Source organism: Crocuta crocuta, unplaced genomic scaffold (assembly GCF_008692635.1).
Source record: "Crocuta crocuta isolate KB4526 unplaced genomic scaffold, BGI_CrCroc_1.0 scaffold147, whole genome shotgun sequence".
NCBI lineage: Eukaryota > Metazoa > Chordata > Mammalia > Carnivora > Hyaenidae > Crocuta > Crocuta crocuta.
This window is the reverse complement of record NW_027532594.1, coordinates 7,070,892-7,090,126: the sequence shown is the minus strand read 5'-3', so window position 1 is coordinate 7,090,126 and position 19,235 is coordinate 7,070,892. Positions and strand designations below refer to the sequence as shown.

The 19,235-nt window shown below is 36.0% G+C and overlaps 1 protein-coding gene across 2 annotated transcripts in view; it reads left to right on the top strand.

Annotated features, from left to right (window-relative positions):
• The window catches only part of REV3L (REV3 like, DNA directed polymerase zeta catalytic subunit), a 175,192-nt gene that overhangs the window by 84,324 nt on the left and 71,633 nt on the right, over window positions 1-19,235 (top strand). For both annotated transcript variants that reach the window (XM_077779953.1, XM_077779951.1), the window contains 4 exons: window positions 4,886-5,005; window positions 7,998-8,235; window positions 12,971-13,113; window positions 14,124-18,294. In XM_077779953.1, coding sequence (XP_077636079.1) covers window positions 4,886-5,005; window positions 7,998-8,235; window positions 12,971-13,113; window positions 14,124-18,294 — 4,672 coding nt within the window. The remainder of the gene's footprint in view (window positions 1-4,885; window positions 5,006-7,997; window positions 8,236-12,970; window positions 13,114-14,123; window positions 18,295-19,235) is intronic.

Here is a 19,235-nt window from a genome sequence, read left to right as displayed (position 1 = left end):
TTTCATAGCATTGTGATCTGAAAGTGTGCATGGTATGATCTCAGTTCTTTTATATTTATTGAGGGCTGCTTTATGACCCAGTAGGTGATCTGTCTTGCAGAATGTGCTATGTGTACTTGAGAAGAAAGTGAATTCCATAGCCTCAGGATGTAGAGTTCTAAATGTATCTGTCAGATCCATCTGGTCCAATGTGTCTTTCAAGTCCATTGTTTCTTTAGTGATTTTCTGTTGATCTCTCCATTGCTGTAAGAGGAGTATTAAAGTCCCGTGCTATTAGCACATTCTTATCCATAAGATTGTTTCTGTTTGTGATTAATTGTTTTATGTATTTGGGTGCTTCAGTATTTGGTGTGTAGACATTTATAATTGTTAGCTCTTCCTGATGTATAGACCCTGTAGTTATTATATAATGCCCTTCTTCAGCCCTTGTTACTGCCTTTAGTTTAAAGTCCAGTTTGTCTGATATAAGTGTGGCTATTCCAGCTTTCTTTTGACTTCCAGTAACATGATAGATATTTCTCCATCCCCTTACTTTCAATCTGAAGGTGTCCTCAGGTCTAAAATGAGTCTCTTGTAGACAGCAAATAGATGAATTTTGGTTTTTAACCATTCTGCTACCCTATGTCTTTTGATTGGAGCATTTAGTCCATTTACATTCAGTGTTGTTATTGAAAAATATGGCTTTAGAGTCATTGTTTTCTTTGTAGGATTCATGCTTGTGATGGTGTCTCTGGTACCTTGTATTCCTTGCAACATTTCCCTCATAGAGTGCCCCTTAGGATTTCTTGTAGGGCTGGTTTAGTGGTGATGAATTCTTTCAGTTTTTGTTTATTTGGGAAGACTTTTATTTCTCCTTTTATTCTGAATGAGAGGCTTGCTGGATAGAGGATTCTTGGCTGCATTTTTTTTCTGTTCATCACATTAAAGGTTTCCTGCCATTCCTTTCTGGCCTGCCAAGTTTCAGTAGATAGGTCTATAACTACTCTGATAGATCTCCTTTTGTATGTTAGGGCCCTTTTATCTCTAGCTGCTTTCAGAATTCTCTCTTTGTCCTTCTGTTTTACCAGTTTCACTATGTGTCATGCAGAAGATCGATTCAGATTAGGTCTGAGGGGAGTTCTCTGTGCCTCTTGGGTTTCAGTGTCTGCTTCCTTCCCCTGATTAGGGAAATTCGCAGCTATAACTTGTTCAAGGACTCCTTCAGCGCTCGTCCCTCTCTCTTCCTCTTCTGGAATTCCTATGATATGGATATTGTTCCATTTGATTATATCGCTCAGCTCTGGAACTCTTCTTCTGTGTTCCTGGATCAGTTTATCTCTCTTTCTCTTGGCTTCCTCTTTTTCTATAATTGTATCTTCTAAATCACCTATTCTCTCTGCCTCTTCACTCTGTGCATTGGACGCCTCCATTTTATTATGCACCTTATTTATAGCATTTTTTAATTTATCACAACTATCTTTAAGTTCCATGGCCTTTGTAGCAATAGCTTCTCTGATGTCTTCCATCCCTTTTTCAAGCCCAGTGATTAATTTTATGAGTATTGTTCTCAATTCTTGTACAGTTGCTTATATCTGTTTTGAGCAGTCCTATAGCTGTCACTTCTTTCTGGAATTTCGTTAGGGGGAAGTTCTTCCTTTTCGTGATTTTGGCTAGCTTTCTGTCTCTTGTCAGTTTTAAAAGCTTGTTATGTGCTCTGTACCTGCAAGTACTGCTATATTAAAGAAGGCTCACTGACTGCAGGGCCTGTCTGTTCAGGAAGTGTTCTTTTAATGGTGTCTCTTGGTCTCTTTTGTTGAGACTTTGGTTATTTTATTTCCCTACTTGTAGTGGTATTTGGGATTCTCCACCACGTGTACTTTGGCTTGTTTCTTGATGTATCCCTGGAAAGGAAGTCAGACAGACAGACACAGGGAACGAAGGCATGCAAACGGACAGACAAATCCAACAAACAACCAAATCGAAAGGGAAAAAGAAAAAACCCCAAAAGACAAAGGGCAGTCTAAAAGCAGAAAACTGAAATTCCCAGCTACAAATAAAGAGCAGGGTGTACGCAGTACTGACGGAAGAGCATATACAAAGAAAGAAATGACAGGGCGGGGAGGAAGTGAAATTGGAAGAGAAATGACCAGGCAGAGAGACTAAGAGGCTTAATTCAGAGAGAGAAAGAGAAGAATATGGTAAGAGGCGAGGAGAAAGAAACGAAGATAATGTTACCCAAATAAACTATATAGTCTGATTACTCCAGAGAGAGAGAGATAGAAAGGTAGCGGTAGAGGTGTAGAATATACATCTAAAGAATGGGTTAAATGTGACTGTTTAAGCAAACCAGTGACCAGAGTGCCCAGTCCAGCAGAGGGGAGGGATAGGAAGGAATGAGACAAGGGAAAATATATCTGAATAGAAAGAATTAATCTAGAATTAATCACGGCAGTGCATCCATGTTGGTCTTGCCCTGGGCTCCGGTTAAAAAAAACAAACAAAAAAACCCCAGACAGCTCTCTAGCAGGGATGGGCATGGTTTGGTGTAGGCAGGTCTTAGCCTCCACTGGGGTTTTGTGAGCCACTCCCTGAGGTCCCACCTTGGTGGTTGTGGGGAGAAAAAAGGCAGTGCCCCAGTCCCTTCTCGAACCAACCATTGCAAATCACTCATTTGGGTCCGATCTCCCTGTGCCGTGGGTGTAGCCAAGGTGGGCCATGTCCTATGCCCCAAGCCACGCCTCGTTTCCAGGTCTTAGTCTGCGCACTGCTTTATTGATACCGCCAAAAATGTAATCCCACAGGCTGGGCTGCTTCCCTGCTGCAAATTGAGCCAGGAGAGCAGCGGAGCAGTTTCTTCTGGTGCCGCCGGGGACAGAGGCACACAGCCCAAAGTCAGCACCACAGCTAGAAATAGGATCACTCTCCATCCCGAGCCGAAGTTTTTCTCTTCTCCAGGGACAGTTCTATGAGCAGCTTCAGCCTTCAGCCGCTCTTTCTCTTCCCCTCGACTCACCCCAGCGGCCGGTGAAGGGGGTTCCCTTCCCTCCGTCCCTGTCTCCAGGTCCCGGCTGTCCTTATCTTTTCCAGTCCACACTCACGCACCTATGAGGTCCTCTCAGTGGACTCTGTCTCTTTTCCTCCCAGACTCCCGCAGTTCAGTGTCAGATGGCTTCAGGCCTTCTCTGCTTGAGAGATGGAGACAGACAAAATGTACGGAGCTCCCTACTTCTCCGCCATCTTGCCTCCCTCTATACTTTTTGTTTTTAATCAAGAAAGATTCATACTTTGCTTCATTAAGTGAGTTGTGGAGTTTTGTTTATTTTTGAACTCTTTCCTAGAATTTTAATCATGTATAAAATTCTCAGATCACTGTTGTATACCTGAAACTAATATAAACACTGTATGTCAACTATACTTCAATTAAAAACAAAACTATTTTTATTAGATTTGCATAATCTACTGTTTGGAGAATTGATAGATCTCATCTATAAAAACATCCAAAGTGAATAGTGAGTGAATTTTGTGTTGGGACTGAAAACTGAATGGACTACTAGTTCAGTTTCCGTAACTGTTGTAAGTCTACTCAAGATTTCTGTTTCTGTTTGAGTCAGGTTTTATATCATATTTTTCCTAAGAAATTATCCATTTTATCTGATTTTTCCATGCTTTTGGTATAAAGTTCATAATATTACTTTAACATCTCTCTTATTTTTGGTACCTTCCCTTTTATTTCTGACATCTTTTGTGTCTTCTATTTTGTTTTGATCATTCTTGCCAATCTTGTCTATTTTATTATTACCTTCAGAGAACCAGCTTTTGTTTTTACTGATCCTCTAAGTTGTCTTGCTTGAGTATGTGCTATTTATTTTTCACAGTTTGTATGTTCTTTTGTTTTGATTAAGTACTCTTTATTAGTCCACTGTGTCCTAGGATGTGTTAAAAATATTTCTTCCTGAGGTCACCTGGCTGACTCAGTTGGTTAAGCATCCAGCTCTTGATTTTGGCTCAGGTCGTGATTTCACAGTTTGTGAGGTCGAGCCCCACATCAGGCTCTGTGCTGAGAGCCAGAGCCTGCTTGGGCTTCTCTCTCTCTCTCTCTCTCTCTCTCTCTCTCTCTGTCTCTCTCTCTCTGTCTCTCTGCCCCTCCCCAACTCATGCACATGCAAACACACACACTCTCTCTCTCTCTCTCTCAAAATAAACTTTTAAAAAATATTTTTTTCCTGAAGCTTTAAACTCTTTTAAAAACTGTTGAAATCACTAGGTTTTAAGTCTGCATACTAGAAGCAAAAAAAGAACTGTTTTAAAGTTAGCTCTCTCTAACTGCCTGCCATGTTTTACTATTGTCTTTTTTTCTACTACTATTTGCTTTCTATTGTTACTCTCTCTTTGACTAGAGTATGAGACTCTTTTATCTTTATTCTTAAAATTATTTAATCCCTCTGTAAAAATTAGATTTATAAAAATCAGATGTTGAAAGACAAATTTTTAGATCATGGGGTTGAAAGCTGAGAAATGTAAAATTTATGATTTTTAAGCCTTAGAGAATAAAGAATTGTATTACACTTTTCTGTTTGTATATTTTAATTTGCAATATTTTTTACCAGAGAAATATAACTGTACAAACTAGGTAGGACCAAAGAGGTTAATGAGATTATAAATATTTAGTGAATTACAGATTCAAGGTGCTTGGTTGTTTTTTTCCTTTTTAATCCCATGTGTCTGATTAGATATTCCTGTGGCTTTTACTGTTTTATTCTGTTTTTTATTTAATATGTATATCACTAACACTTCAAATTTTACATAGGTTTGCATTGTCATGCTTCCTAATTTACACAAATTCTAAACAATAAATTTTAGATTTAAGCCATTGCTTTAATGTTTTTGTATTCTTTGTCATCTTAAGGTCATACTACACACAAAGTGGAGGAAGCTCTTATTAATGAAGAAGCAATTTTGAACCTCATGGAAAATAGTCAGACTTTTCAGCCTTTGACCCAAAGACTGAGTGAGTCACCAGTTTTCTGTAAGTAATGATTCTACTATAAATTTTCAATATTTTAATCAATGAAAGTATGTACGTGAGGGGGAATTTTTCCTTTGGTTTAAAGAGGTTAATGTTGCATGTTCAGTAAATCCTTATTGTAAGTATAAAAATGGAACCTTGAATTAAATGAAGTATCTACACAGCTTTTTCTAAAAAACAATTGTGGAAAAAAAAATCTTTCTTTTTTTTTTAAGTTTATTTATTTATTTTGAGAGGGAGACAGAAAGCGCAGGTCAGAGAAGGACAGAGAGAGAGAGAGAGAGAGAGAATACCATGCAGGTTCTGTACTGTCAGCATGGAGCCTGATTCAGGGCTTGACCATGAACTGTGAGATCTTGACCTGAGCTGAAGTCGGATACTTAACTGATTGAGCCACCCAGATACCCCTCTTTCCTTTTTTTTTTTTTTAAACTTCACTTTGGTTGGAGGACAACTATATTGCTTTAGGGGGAAAATACATTTATTTTGAATTCAGAATTCTCCGAAGTTGAGTACATAATTAAATACCATAATTGATTCTTCCTTCGTGAGTATCAGAAATTTCCTGAACAATTCTTTTTGAGCCATTAATTTTTGGCAAGTATATAACATGACAGTTATTTCTCTGTGTCTTTGCATTTCCCTAAATGCATTTTCATTAGCATCATAAGGCATGTTAGATTTCATTTCATTAATTTACCTTAAATTACTGACGTCCTGTTCAAAAATTTATTTAAAATTTCATTATGGGGCACGTGGGTGGCTCAGTCAGTTAATCATCAGAATCTTGATTTCAGGTCATGATCAAGCCCCACATTGGGCTCTGCGCTCTCCACTGTGTAGAGCCTGCTTGGGATTCTCTCTCCCACTCTCTCTCTTTCATTCTCTCTCTCACTCTATCCCACCCCTGCTCATGCACTTGCACTTGCTCTCTGTTTCAAAAATAAAAATAAACATTAAAATAAAATTTCACTGCAAAAAAAATGTCATTGAGTTTCATGCTTCTTGTTTTTCCTGGTGTAATGATTTTATGTCTCTTTTTTGTGTGAATTTTGTATTTTTTCCATTCTTACTGTATCAAATGAGAGATTGCATCAGGTGTGTTCCCAGCTTTCTACAGTGTCCTCTGTCTGATATATTCATTTTCATTTGAATGTAACACAAATTGACTAGGAACAATACCAAAATTATTGTACCCAGTTATATTTCAAGAACATTTTAGACAAGAGTAGGAAATTTTCTTTTATAAATGAATGGCATTTCGAGAAAGAAATGATCCAAAGAAAAAAGAGGCAGCTAAGAGGAACACAGAGAAATGAAGGAATTGAAAAAGAGAGTGAGAGAGGTATATCCTTATTTCATTGTATCAGGAAAATAAAGTGTATCATTAGTAGATAAATTCCACCTTGCCTAAGGTTGGGATTTATGTGTTAGTCACAAATGCAATCTCCGTGTTAGTCAAAGATCTGAAAGTCAAATATCTGTAGTTCATTTGTAAATCTTTTTTTAAAGAATGAGACAGGAAAAATGAATTGTAGTTCTAGGTTTAAGCAACAGATTTTTGCAAAAGTGGCCTTTACAAGCAAATATCTTTATTTTTGTCTTCTATTTGGTAGCATATTTGAACCAATTTTCTTTAATGTCAATGAAGAAAACCTGGGACCTGATATTTTGGTAAATAGAGAGCATATTATCTCTTCTTAGAGAGAAAAAAGTTATGTATTAGCTTAGAACAAACCTCCCACCTTCGTGGTCTTTTGTTTTTTTTTTTTTTTCAATAATAGCTTTTGTTTAGATATTTCACATACCATAAAATTTACCTTCTGGTGTATACAGTGATTTTTGTCATGTTCACAGAGTTATGCAACCATTACCACTGTCTATCTCCGTCATTTTTATCACCCTAAAAAAGCCCCATAACCATTAGCACTCGCTTCTCATTCTTCCCTCCTCTCGGCTCTTGGCAACCACTAATCTATTTTCTCCTTAATGGATTTACCAATTTTGGTAATTTCATATAAATGGAATCCTATAACTTTTGTTGGTGGCTCCTTTCGCTTAGCATAATGTTTTCAAGGTTCATCCAAGTTGTAGCATGAGCCAGTACTTCATTCCTTTTCACTACTGAGTAATATTCTGTCATAGGAATATACCGTAGTTCATTTATCCATTCTTAAGATGATGGATATGTGAGTTGTTTCCACTTTGTTTGGCACTTATGAATAATGCTGCTGTGATTATTCATGTATATATATTTGTGTGGATATATGTTTTTAGTTATCTTGGGTATATGTCAGGAGTGGAAATTCTGTATCATATGGTAACTATGTGTAACATCTTGAGGAATCATCAGGCTTTTTTCCAAAGCTGCTGCACCATTTCACACTGATCAGCAATGTAGAAAGTTTTGAATTTCTTTACTTCCTTGCCAATACTTATTATTTGTCTTCGATTTGTCAACCCCAGTACATATGAAGTGGCATTTCATTGTAGTCTTCAAGGTTTTTTAAGTAATGTCATTGACCACTTAAAAGCTTTCTTGTGTTTTTCAACTACAGATTTCATTTGTCTATCCTGTTAGCTAAATACAACTTAAGTGAGAATAAGGTGTTCACATGTACTGTTTTTAAGGCACTTCTTAGCATTAATCATATATTTATTCCATATTTTGTATTTGTTTTGAACACTGGTGACTCTATTTGGACTTAACAGTGCAGTAAGAGTTTGGGCAGCTTGATTAATGCATATTCGTGGGCCCTACCTCAGAAATTCTGCTTCAGTAGATATAGGATGGGGTCTGGAAAGACACAAAATCATTCCAGTGCAAGTAGTCCAAAGATCATCACACTTTAATAAAAGAGCTACATCAACAAAGTCATTTCTATTCTTTCAGTATGTGCCAACATCTGTGATTTCCTTGTTTTATAACTGATCTGAATTGTTGAATTATGTAGAAGAGTTATTTGTTAGTGATGCTTCACTTGTTTTATAGTGGACAGTAGTCCTGATGAGGCTCTGGTACATCTTCTTGCTGGTTTGGAAAATGATGGATATCAGGCGGGAAGAAATAGGATACCATCACAGTGTCATTTCTTTGGACACACTAAAAATTCCCAAAATAGTGATGATGAAGAAAATGAACCACAGATTGAAAAAGAGGAAATGGAGCTTAGTTTGGTGATGTCTCAGAGATGGGACAGCAATATTGAAGAACCTTGTGCCAAAAAGAGGTAACTTTTTAGTTATTTCCATTACTTTAATAATTTCCTATTGCCATGATCACTGTTCTTTAGTTAGAAATTACTATTTACTATTATTCATGTTAAATACTTTATAAACTAATAGTTGTCTTTTAAATCTCTTTAAAGTAGTGCTTTGTTTTTCTTGTGGCATAACTTCATATTCTAAGCAAAATAAAATTTTGCTACATTTAAAAAGATTAAACCTAAGTGTGTTTTGCCAGTTTTATTGAGAAATAATTGACTTCTATCACTGTATGAGTTTCAGTTGTATAGTAAAAACGCTTGACTTACATATATTGTAAAATGATTACCACAATAAGTTTAGTTAATATCCATCATCTCATATAGATATAGTAAAAAGAAATAGGAGGGGGGGAAGGGAAAAAAATGTTTCTTTTAATAAGAACTCTCAAGGTTCACTCTAACAACTTTCCTCTTTATCATACAGGAGTGGTAACTATAGTCACCATGTTGTACATTACCTTCCTAGTACTTATCTTATAACTGTAAGTTTGTATCTTTTGACCAACTTCCTCCAATTCCCATTCCCCCCATAAACCTAAGTTGTAGAAATCATCTGTTTGTATATGTGTGGATAATAAATGAGGCAAAATAAATGAGGCCTCCTTATCTCTGAATTGGGGGGAAAAAGAGTGTCTTCTGAGAGGTGACCTGTTATGGGTTGGAGCAACAGTTCTAGAGTCAGTTTGAAAACAAATAGTTTTTAGGTGTGAATAGACTGAAGGAATTAAATATTAAAAATAAATAAAAAGTCTCAGAAACAGACATTGATATTCTGATCATTTCTCAAGCTAAATGAATAAGATAGTTTTCCACATCAGTCTCTTGTGACCCTGATTGGTTTGAGTTATATCTCTGTATGTCCAAAGAGATTAGGCTTCTGAGACTGAAACATTGAGTATGCCTCTCATTTAAAGTTATGTAGACATACTAAAGCCTCTAAACTCTTTTGTTTGATATTTTCATCCCCAGAGCCATTATTGAAGGGTGAAAGATTAATCCATAAATATTAAATATACATGTAAGATTTCCTCTGGTTTCTCAACGCTACTTAAAAATAAAATTTTTGGTCCCTTGTTATCTGGGTGTATATCAGAACCCTTTCTTCTATATTTTCACACTATGGTCCTACAAAGAATTCCATTTTCATTCTATGAGTAGAAAATTCCAAATCTGCAAAATATTATTTCATACTTTTCCTAGCTTCATGTGTTCAGTTCCCTTTGCTGTGACAGTTATGAATCATTCAAAGACTCAGCCCTTGACCTTTGAAGAACTAATGCTACCTGGTCCAGACAGAATCAGTGTTTGATTTCCTGATAGACTTGACCCTCCATGGTGTCATAAAATGTCTTTTGCCAATATTTCCTAATCTGTTTTTAAAAAATGTATGTGGGGGCGCCTGGGTGGCTCAGTCAGTTAAGCATCTGGCTTCAGCTCAGGTCATGATCTCGCAGTTTGTGGGTTTGAGCCCTGCGTTGGGCTCTGTGCTGACAGCCAGCTCAGAGCCTGGAGCCTGTGTTCGGATTCTGTGTCTCCCTCTCTTACTGACTCTCCCCTGCTCATGCTGTCTCTCTCTCAAAAATAAATAAAACTTAAAAAAAAATTTTTTTAAATGTGTGTGGAATTTGAGATATAAAACAAATGAACATAAGGGAAGGGAAGCAAAAATAATATAAAAACAGAAAGAGACAAACCACAAGAGACTCTGAAATCCAGAGCATGGACTGGAGGTTGCTTGAGGGGTATTGGTTGGGGAGATGGGCTAGGTGAGTGATGAGCATTGAGGAGGACACTTGTTGGGATGAGCACTAGGTCTTATATTGTAAGTGATGAATCACTAAATTTTTTTCCTAAAATCATTGTTACACTAAATGTTAAACTTGTATTTAAATGAAAAATAAATAAAATTTTAAAAAAGTGAAGTAAAAGGCATAAAACTTTTTGTAGCTCGTCTGTATGTTAGCTTTTTAATTTTTTTAATATAAATTTGATAAATCTTTCCATGAACTATCCTATTGGGAAATGCCTCAGCCACAACAACCAATAAAAATAGCTTTGTTCTTATTTCTGTAATAATAAATTCCATTCCCACCCCACTGACTTCTGAAAGTTTGTAATTTCAGTGTTTTATTTGACTTGCCCTCCTTTATACCCCTGTTTATTGTTTAGTTGTGTCAGTCAACTCTTGTCTCCATAGCGTTTGTTCTGTCCTTCTATCCCCCCCTCCTTTCCAAGGTAATATCCTAACTTAGGCCTTCATTATCATTTGTCTGGAATACTATGATTCACTTTTTAACTGGCCTTCTCCTTGCTTCCAGTCCTACTCCTTTCTAGTAAGGGTAATAATTATGATTATTAAATAAACACTTTATGGGCACTTAGAAAGGAAAGTAGAGTATATCAGTTCAAGTCATGCTCTGTGGTCTTTATATCCTTTTTAAATATGGTTAAGGGAATGTTATAATCCTATTGAGTCTTAATTTCAATAGGCATTTAGTGAAGTCTTACATAACATCCTAATAGGTAAGGAGAATACATGAATTTGCTTTTAATAAACCACCTAAATGCTTAAATGCCAAGTATCATGCTAGATTGGATTGAGATTATCACAAACGTTAGAGATTGGTAAGTCATTGGATGACAGAATATAGATTCAAAAATACATTGTAACTGAATAGGTGATGCCTAATAGAGAGTCCTATGTTTAGGTTCAGTGAATCGGCTATATAAATATAGACTAGAGAGACCTTTAGTTCATTTTGGGCTTAATAATTTCTATGGAAAAGCCATGATTTTACTTGATTAAGAGCACAATAAGTCTTTAGTGTTATATGGTTACCAAAATAGTGAATTTAATTATTGGCTACCAGCTGTACCTGGGGTAACATTTATTACTCTAACAGATTTTGGATTTTATTAATAAAATAATTACAGTGTTTACTTGATGTGTTTAAGTCTTGTTGTAATCAAATAAATTGGATTGCTTCTTTCATATTTTAGTAAAGTGTTGACTATTTGATATTTCTATTTGTTCTTATGGTATTTCACTTTATCCTTTTTCCATTTGTTTCTTTCTTTATTGTTTATTTTGGTATTGTTACTTTGATTTTACCTTCAGTATAACATTAACATTTTGTCTACAGTTTCTCAGATTACATCTTGTTTATACTTTTATACCCATATCAAGTAGATTAAAATTCAAATATACAAAATTCTTATAAAGTTACTCTCTACTTGTTACCAATAATGTCAGCCTGTTTAAAATAATAGTCATAGTTTATCCCCTGATTAATTAATGCTTACATGTTCATTGACTGGACCAATTATGTGAAAACCATCCCCAAGTTAACCTTGGGAAAACAAACCTTTCATTTCATAACAGTGAATAAACATTTCATAAATGAATATTAGAAATTGAAAAATAGAAGTATAGTGTCTAGAAAGAATCATTCAATTCTCTTGTATTGTGAATGTTCTATTCTGCCCTGAATTACCATATTTTAAGAATCCTGAGAAAGGAAAGGAAAGGGAAAGAAGAGGAAGAAAAGGAAGGTTCTGTGAAAACTCACTTTTAAAGAGCAGCAAAGGGGGTGCCTGGGTAGCTCAGTCAGATGAATGTTCCATCTCTTGATTTCAGCTCAGGTCATGATCTCATATTCATGAGATCAAGCCCCGAGTTGGGCTCCATGCTATGTGTCTAGACCCTGCTTGGGATTCTCTCTCCTTCTCTTTTTCTTCGCCTCCCCCCCCTCCCTCCCCCCCTCCCCCGTTGGACTAAATAAGTAAACATTCTTAAAAAATAAAGAGCAATAGGAAGAATAGATGTTTGATCTAATTAGAGATCTAATTATTGGGACAAATAATAAATGCCTTCAAATATATTAAAGGTTATATATTAAAGATGGAAAATAGCATAGATTGGCTACGTAGAGTGACACAGGACAAAAGCAAGAATAATACATGGAAGTTGGAAAGTATTGTGTAAATATAGGAAGAAAATCACTAAAAATTAACAGTGGAAAAGATTACCTGGTGAGGCAGCAAGTTCCTTATACTGAGAATGTAAAACTAGAGATTTTAGCATCTATTAAAAATAAGGTTTTTGCACTGAGTAGAAAATTGGACTGGATGACCTCTAATAACTCTTTGAGCTTCTAAGAGAGTGACTTTAGGACAAATTGTGATTTGATAAAGGCTTGATGGAGAAACTGTTCTATGTATAATTAAAGGACATTTCCAAATTTTTGAGACAAGAGAAAGAAAAACTTAGGTATAGATAGAAAGTAAGTTTGCCCATCCAAATAGAAAGTAGGACCTAGTGAAAAAATTTTAATCAATAAGAGATGAAGTCATTCTGGATTTCACAGCCCATCTGAATTCCTTAGTAACCGTCTTTATAGCCACTGCTGGGACCAACTCAACACCTTTACCACTTCCTAGCCCCACTCTGATCCCTGTTGTTTTCTCTTTCAACCTGACCTGAGTACGCCCTTGCTTACCTATTTGTTTCCAGTTCATAGTATAGAGATTGTATATTTGTGGAGACTTCTTAAAATATGCTGAGATGCCACCTTTTTAGATGTTACTGGGTTCTCGATCTTTTTAGTTTTACTATCATAGCATCACATTAGGCAACTTTTTGAATCTGATATTCTTTTTTCTATGATCATACTCACTATTGAATCTTAATATTCTCTAGATCACTGTGTAGAAATACCCATAGAAGCTCAACTGAAGAAGATGATTCATCTTCAGAAGAAGAAATGGAATGGAGTAATAACAGTTTGCTTCTAGCCAATCTTTCTATACCTCAGTTAGATGGAACTGCAGATGAAAATAGTGGTAAGTAAACTAATGCACTGTGACCATTTTATTATGTAGGGGCTAAAAATGTATTTGATTTTAAAACTTTAATCACATTTTCTTACAAAATTGGCTAAGTGTGAGGCTCTGACAATACTATCTTACGTTCTGTCCTCTAAGATTTTTTCTTTGAGTATGAAGGTATGTGATTCTTTCTCATTTCTAAGAGGATAACATTTGTAAATCACTGATTTAAAGTTTCATAAACTTTAATCAGTTGATCATGTTAACATTTAAGTAGCATAAGAAACATGGTCAGATGTTAACTAACTGGAATTTAAATAAAATTTTGAAAAAAAGAGATAGCTCAGCTTATTTGAAATGATAATGCAACGAAACATTGTTTAAGGAAAAATTTTCAAGATGACAGTATTTTTCCCTATTCCGCACAGTGGCACTGAATATTAATATAATTTATTTCTTTTTTAAATTTTATTATATATTTTTTAACGTTTTTATTTATTATTGAGAGACAGAGACAGAGTGTGAGCACGGGAGGGGCAGACAGGGGGGAGACACAGAATCTGAAACAGGCTCCAGGCTCTGATCTGTCAGCACAGAGCCTGACGTGGGGCTCGAACTCACAAATTGCAAGATCATGACCTGAGCTGAAGTTGGACGCTTAACCGACTGAGCCACCCAGTGCCCCAATAATTTATTTCTGATCAAAAGAATATATGTTTAAAATAATGACTAATAATCAAGTATGACTGATTCTTGATTATTTAGATTGAGTTATTATCCTAATGATAGGAGTGACCTTTTTGTTGAGACAACTATTTTAAGCATAGAAAATTTCATATGATTTCTTTCAAGGTGATAGTATGGGAAAAGATTTTATTTTTTTATTTTTTTGAAGAGAAAGGATAGTTGATTTTTATTGGCAGTTTCCACCCTGTGGTTTTCTTTCTTTGGTGGGGGAGGGCAGGAAAGATTTTAAAAATTAAAAGCATGGAGGTGAAATAAATTCTTTTTTTCTCCCATTTCAGACAATCCATTGAACAACGAAAATTCTAGAACTCACTCTTCTGTGATTGCAACAAGCAAACTATCAGTAAAACCTTCCATCTTTCACAAAGATGCTGCTACATTAGAACCCCCATCTTCTGCTAAAATTACGTTTCAGTGTAAACACACAAGTGCCCTTTCTTCCCATGTTTTGAACAAGGAAGATTTAATTGAAGACCTCCCACAGCCAAACAATATAGAAAAATGTCTAGATCATTCAGTTGCTTCTTTTGCAAATGAAAGCACTTACTCTGTGAAATACCCTGGATCTTTAAGCAGTTCTGTCCATTCAGAAAACTCTCATAAAGAAAGTAGTAAGAAAGATACCCTCCCAGTATCTTCCTGTGAAAGTAGTATTTTTGATTATGAAGAAGATATCCCATCTGTTACAAGACAAGTACCAAGTAGAAAGTATACAAACATTAGAAAAATTGATAAGGATGCCCCTTTTATACATATGAACCGTCATAGTAGTGAAAGTACACTGGGCAAAAATTCTTTGAACTTTTCTGACCTGAGTCATTCAAAAAATAAATTATCTTCTGACAGAAATGAAAAAGGAAACAGCACAGCTCTGAATAGTTTATTCCCTTCATCATTAACTGAAAATTGTGAATTGCTGTCATGCTCAGGAGAGAATAGAACTATGGTACATTCTCTTGATAGCATTGCTGATGAAAGTGGGCTAAATAAACTTAAAATTAGATATGAAGAGTTTCAAGAACATAAAACTGAAAAGCCAAGCCTCAGCCAGCAAGCAGCACATTATATGTTTTTTCCCAGTGTTGTTCTTTCTAACTGTCTCAGTAGACCACAGAAACTCTCTCCTGTCACATACAAACTACAACCAAGCAGTAAACAGTCCCGATTAAAAATGAATAAAAAGAAGCTTATAGGTCATCAAGAGACTTCTACCAAAACTAGTGAGACTGTATCCACAAAAGATAATTGTATACAAAATAATCCTTGTAATAGTAATCCTGAGAAGGATAATGTATTGGCCAGTGACTTAATTAAAGTCACCCGTGGAGCTTTTGAAAGTAAAACACCCACAGACAGTTTTATAGAATGCCACTTTGGAGAAGTGACAACCTTAGAAACTGAGCAGTCCTTTGGATTGTATGGAAATAAATATACACTGAGAGCCAAACGCAAGGTAAATTATGAGACTGAAGATAGTGAGTCAAGTTTTGTAACACACAACTCAAAAATTAGCCTACCTCATCCCATGGAAATTGGTGAAAGTTTAGATGGAACTCTCAAATCTCGAAAACGGAGAAAAATGTCTAAAAAGTTGCCCCCTGTCATCATAAAGTATATTATTATTAATAGATTTAGAGGGAGAAAAAATATGCTTGTGAAACTAGGAAAAATAGACTCTAAAGAAAAACAAGTTATATTGACAGAGGAAAAAATGGAACTATATAAAAAGCTTGCACCTTTGAAGGATTTTTGGCCAAAAGTTCCTGACTCCCCTGCAACCAAATATCCCATTTATCCACTAACACCAAAGAAAAGTCACAGAAGAAAATCAAAACATAAGTCTGCAAAGAAAAAAACTGGTAAGCAACAAAGGACAAATAGTGAAAATATTAAAAGAACTTTGTCTTTCAGGAGAAAACGGTCACACGCTATCCTGTCTCCTCCCTCGCCATCCTACAATGCTGAAACCGAAGACTGTGACTTGAATTATAGTGACGTTATGTCTAAACTAGGTTTTCTTTCTGAAAGAAGCACAAGTCCCATAAATTCTTCTCCCCCTCGCTGCTGGTCTCCCACAGATCCAAGAGCTGAAGAAATGATGGCTGCTGCAGATAAAGAAGCAATGCTTTTTAAGGGTCCTAATGCATGTAATAACAAGACTGTTAGTTCTCGTATGGAAAAAAGTAGTAGAGCAAGAGCGCAGGTTAAAAAATCCAAAACTAAGCTTGTTAATCCCACTGTAGTTACTAAGAAAAGGAACAAACGAAATCAGACAAATAAACTAGGAGATGATGGAAAAAAGAAACCGAGAGCAAAACAGAAACAAAAAACAAATGAGAAAGGTATGTCAAGAAAGCACATAACAATTAAAGATGAAAAAATTAAATCTCAGTCTGGTGCTGAAGTTAAGTTTGTGCTGAAACATCAGAATGTGTCTGAGACCTCAAATAGTTCTGGAGGCGCTCAGCTGCTTTTTAAACAGAAAGAAGTGTCACTAATGAGCTCTGCTATAGATCATCCCCTTTCTGCTCCCCTGCCCACTGGAATTCATGCACAACAGAATATATCTGGCTGCTTTTCTTCTTTCTTAGAAAGCAAGAAGCCTGATTTGCAAACATTCCCCAACTCACGAGATGATTTGCATTCATCAGTTGTTTGTAGTTCTTTGGGACCTGGAATCTCAAAAATTAATGTTCAGAGGTCTCTTAATCAAAGCACTATGTTTACTCTAAAGGAATCAACCTTGATTCAAAAAAATATATTTGATCTTTCCAACCATTTATCTCAGGTAGCACAGAATACACAGATATCTTCGGGTATAATGTCTCCAAAGACGGAAGAGAATGCAAATACACAGAAAAACTATTTGTCATCCATTGGAAAGTTAAATGAATATCGTAATTCTTTAGACTCAAAGCCAGACCAGGCATATGCCCCTAACTTTTTGCATTGCAAAGATAGTCAGCAGCAGATTGTGTGCATGGCAGAACAGTCAAAGCACAGTGAAACTTGTTCTCCAGGAAATGCAGCTTCAGAGGAAAGCCAAATGCCTAATAATTGCTTTGTAACTTCCTTGAGAAGTCCAATCAAACAAATAGCATGGGAGCAAAAACAAAGGGGCTTTATTTTAGATATGTCAAATTTTAAACCTGAAAGGGTAAAACAGAGGTCGTTGTCAGAAGCAATTTCACAAACCAAAGCACTTTCTCAGTGTAAAAGTCGAAATGTGTCAACACCTTCAGCATTTGGTGAAGGCCAATCTGGACTGGCAGTTCTAAAAGAATTGTTACAGAAGAGACAGCAAAAAGCACAAAATGCAAATATTATGCAGGACCCATTATCTAATAAACCTCAACCGAACAAAAGTATTTCTGGTTCCCTTGAGCAAAACAAAACAATTAAACGAACACGATCAGTAACATCTTCAAGAAAACCTCGAACTCCTAGAAGTACAAAACCGAAAGAAAAAATTCCCAAACTTCTTAAAGTAGACTCTCTCAATTTACAGAACTCTGGCCAGGTGGATAACTCTCTGTCAGATGACAGTCCCATCTTTTTTTCAGATCCAGGTTTTGAGAGTTGTTATTCACTTGAAGATAGCTTGTCTCCTGAACATAATTATAATTTTGATATTAATACAATAGGTCAAACTGGATTTTGTAGCTTTTATTCTGGAAGTCAGTTTGTCCCAGCTGATCAGAATTTGCCACAGAAGTTCCTAAGTGATGCAGCTCAAGATCTTTTCCCAGGACAAACTATAGAAAAAAGTGAATTTTTAAGTCATGATAACCAGAAGTGTGATGAAGACAAAAAACATCATGCCTCAGACTCAAACTCATGGATTAGATCTGGTACTCTAAGTCCTGAACTATTTGAGAAATCGTCCATAGATAGCAATGAGAATCATCGCCACACCCAGTGGAAAAGTAGCTTTCATCCTCTAACAACTCGCTCTACTTCAATAATGGATTCTTTCTGTGTCCAGCAGACAGAGGACTGTCTAAATGAAAAATCCAGATTGAATAGGAGTTCAGTAAGCAAAGAAGTGTTTCTTAGCCTCTCACAGCCAGGCACTTCAGACTGGATTCAAGGTCATACCAGAAAAGAGATGCAACAGTCTCTTGACTCAGTCAATGCTTCTTTTACTACAATACTATCCTCCCCTGATGGTGAGCTTGTGGATGCAGCCTCTGAAGATTTAGAATTGTATGTTTCAAGAAACAATGATATATTGACACCAACACCTGATAGTTCGCCAAGGTCTACCAGCTCTCCCTCACAATCGAAAAATGGCAGTTTCACCCCTCGAACTGCTCACATTCTGAAACCACTTATGTCCCCACCAAGTAGGGAAGAAATTATGGCAACTTTGTTGGATCATGACCTTTCAGAAACTATTTATCAGGAACCGTTTTGCAGCAATCCTTCAGATGTACCAGAAAGGCCCAGGTAACTAGAATTATTTTTTCCCTTTGAGTCACTCTGAGTATTATAATGAATATAACATTAGTACCTGACTGTTAATTTTCTGGCTGTAATACGATATAAGTAAATCATTGTAAAAGCTATTCATAATTATGGACTTTTGAGAAAATTCACAAACTGGCTGGTTGCCCCTTGAGAACTTTAAGGTTGATGAGTATTGTTCTTAGGTGTGTTAACACTGTGTCAGCATTAAGGATAAGAGATGCAGAGGCTCACTGGGATATGATACCAGGTTAAGAAGGATGTCATAATACCTTAAAAGTATATTTATCATTTTAAAAATGGTATTTATTTCTAAAAAGTATAAACTTTTATAATTTTTAAAAGAACTTTATTTTTTAAAAGTGTTGGAAAATGAGCACACGTTTGTTTTAAGTACTTTTATGATATATCTCTAAATGAAGATTATTTTAAGTTTGTATTATATATCACTTTCTTGTCCTGTTGCCAACATCTTCAATCATATTGTTACTACTGTTAGTTTGTACAGTTATTAGGGGTGCAAGATGGAGGTCAGTTTCCCTTATCCTTCCTTTTCTAAGAGAATCTCTTCAGAGAAGCAGTAGACAGATACACACACACTCACACACACACTCTCTCTCTCTCTCACACACACACACACACAAGCAAAATGGAAAGGAATCAGTATTGGTTTATTTATAAACCAGTCAAGTAGGTATTCTGTACTACTTGCATCACCAAGGTGGAATATAACTGATAGAGGCTAAGTTGGAGAATATGACTTAATCCACGTGGTTTAAGTGTTGATTTTTGGTCCTGCCCCACTGTGTCTTTGATTCCATTTACCTAACCAGTTGCAAGGAGAGGCAATTTTCAGCCATTCAGCTAGAAGCAGAGGACATTGGCTAGGACTGCAGAGGCCCACTTGGTTTAGTCTAAATGAT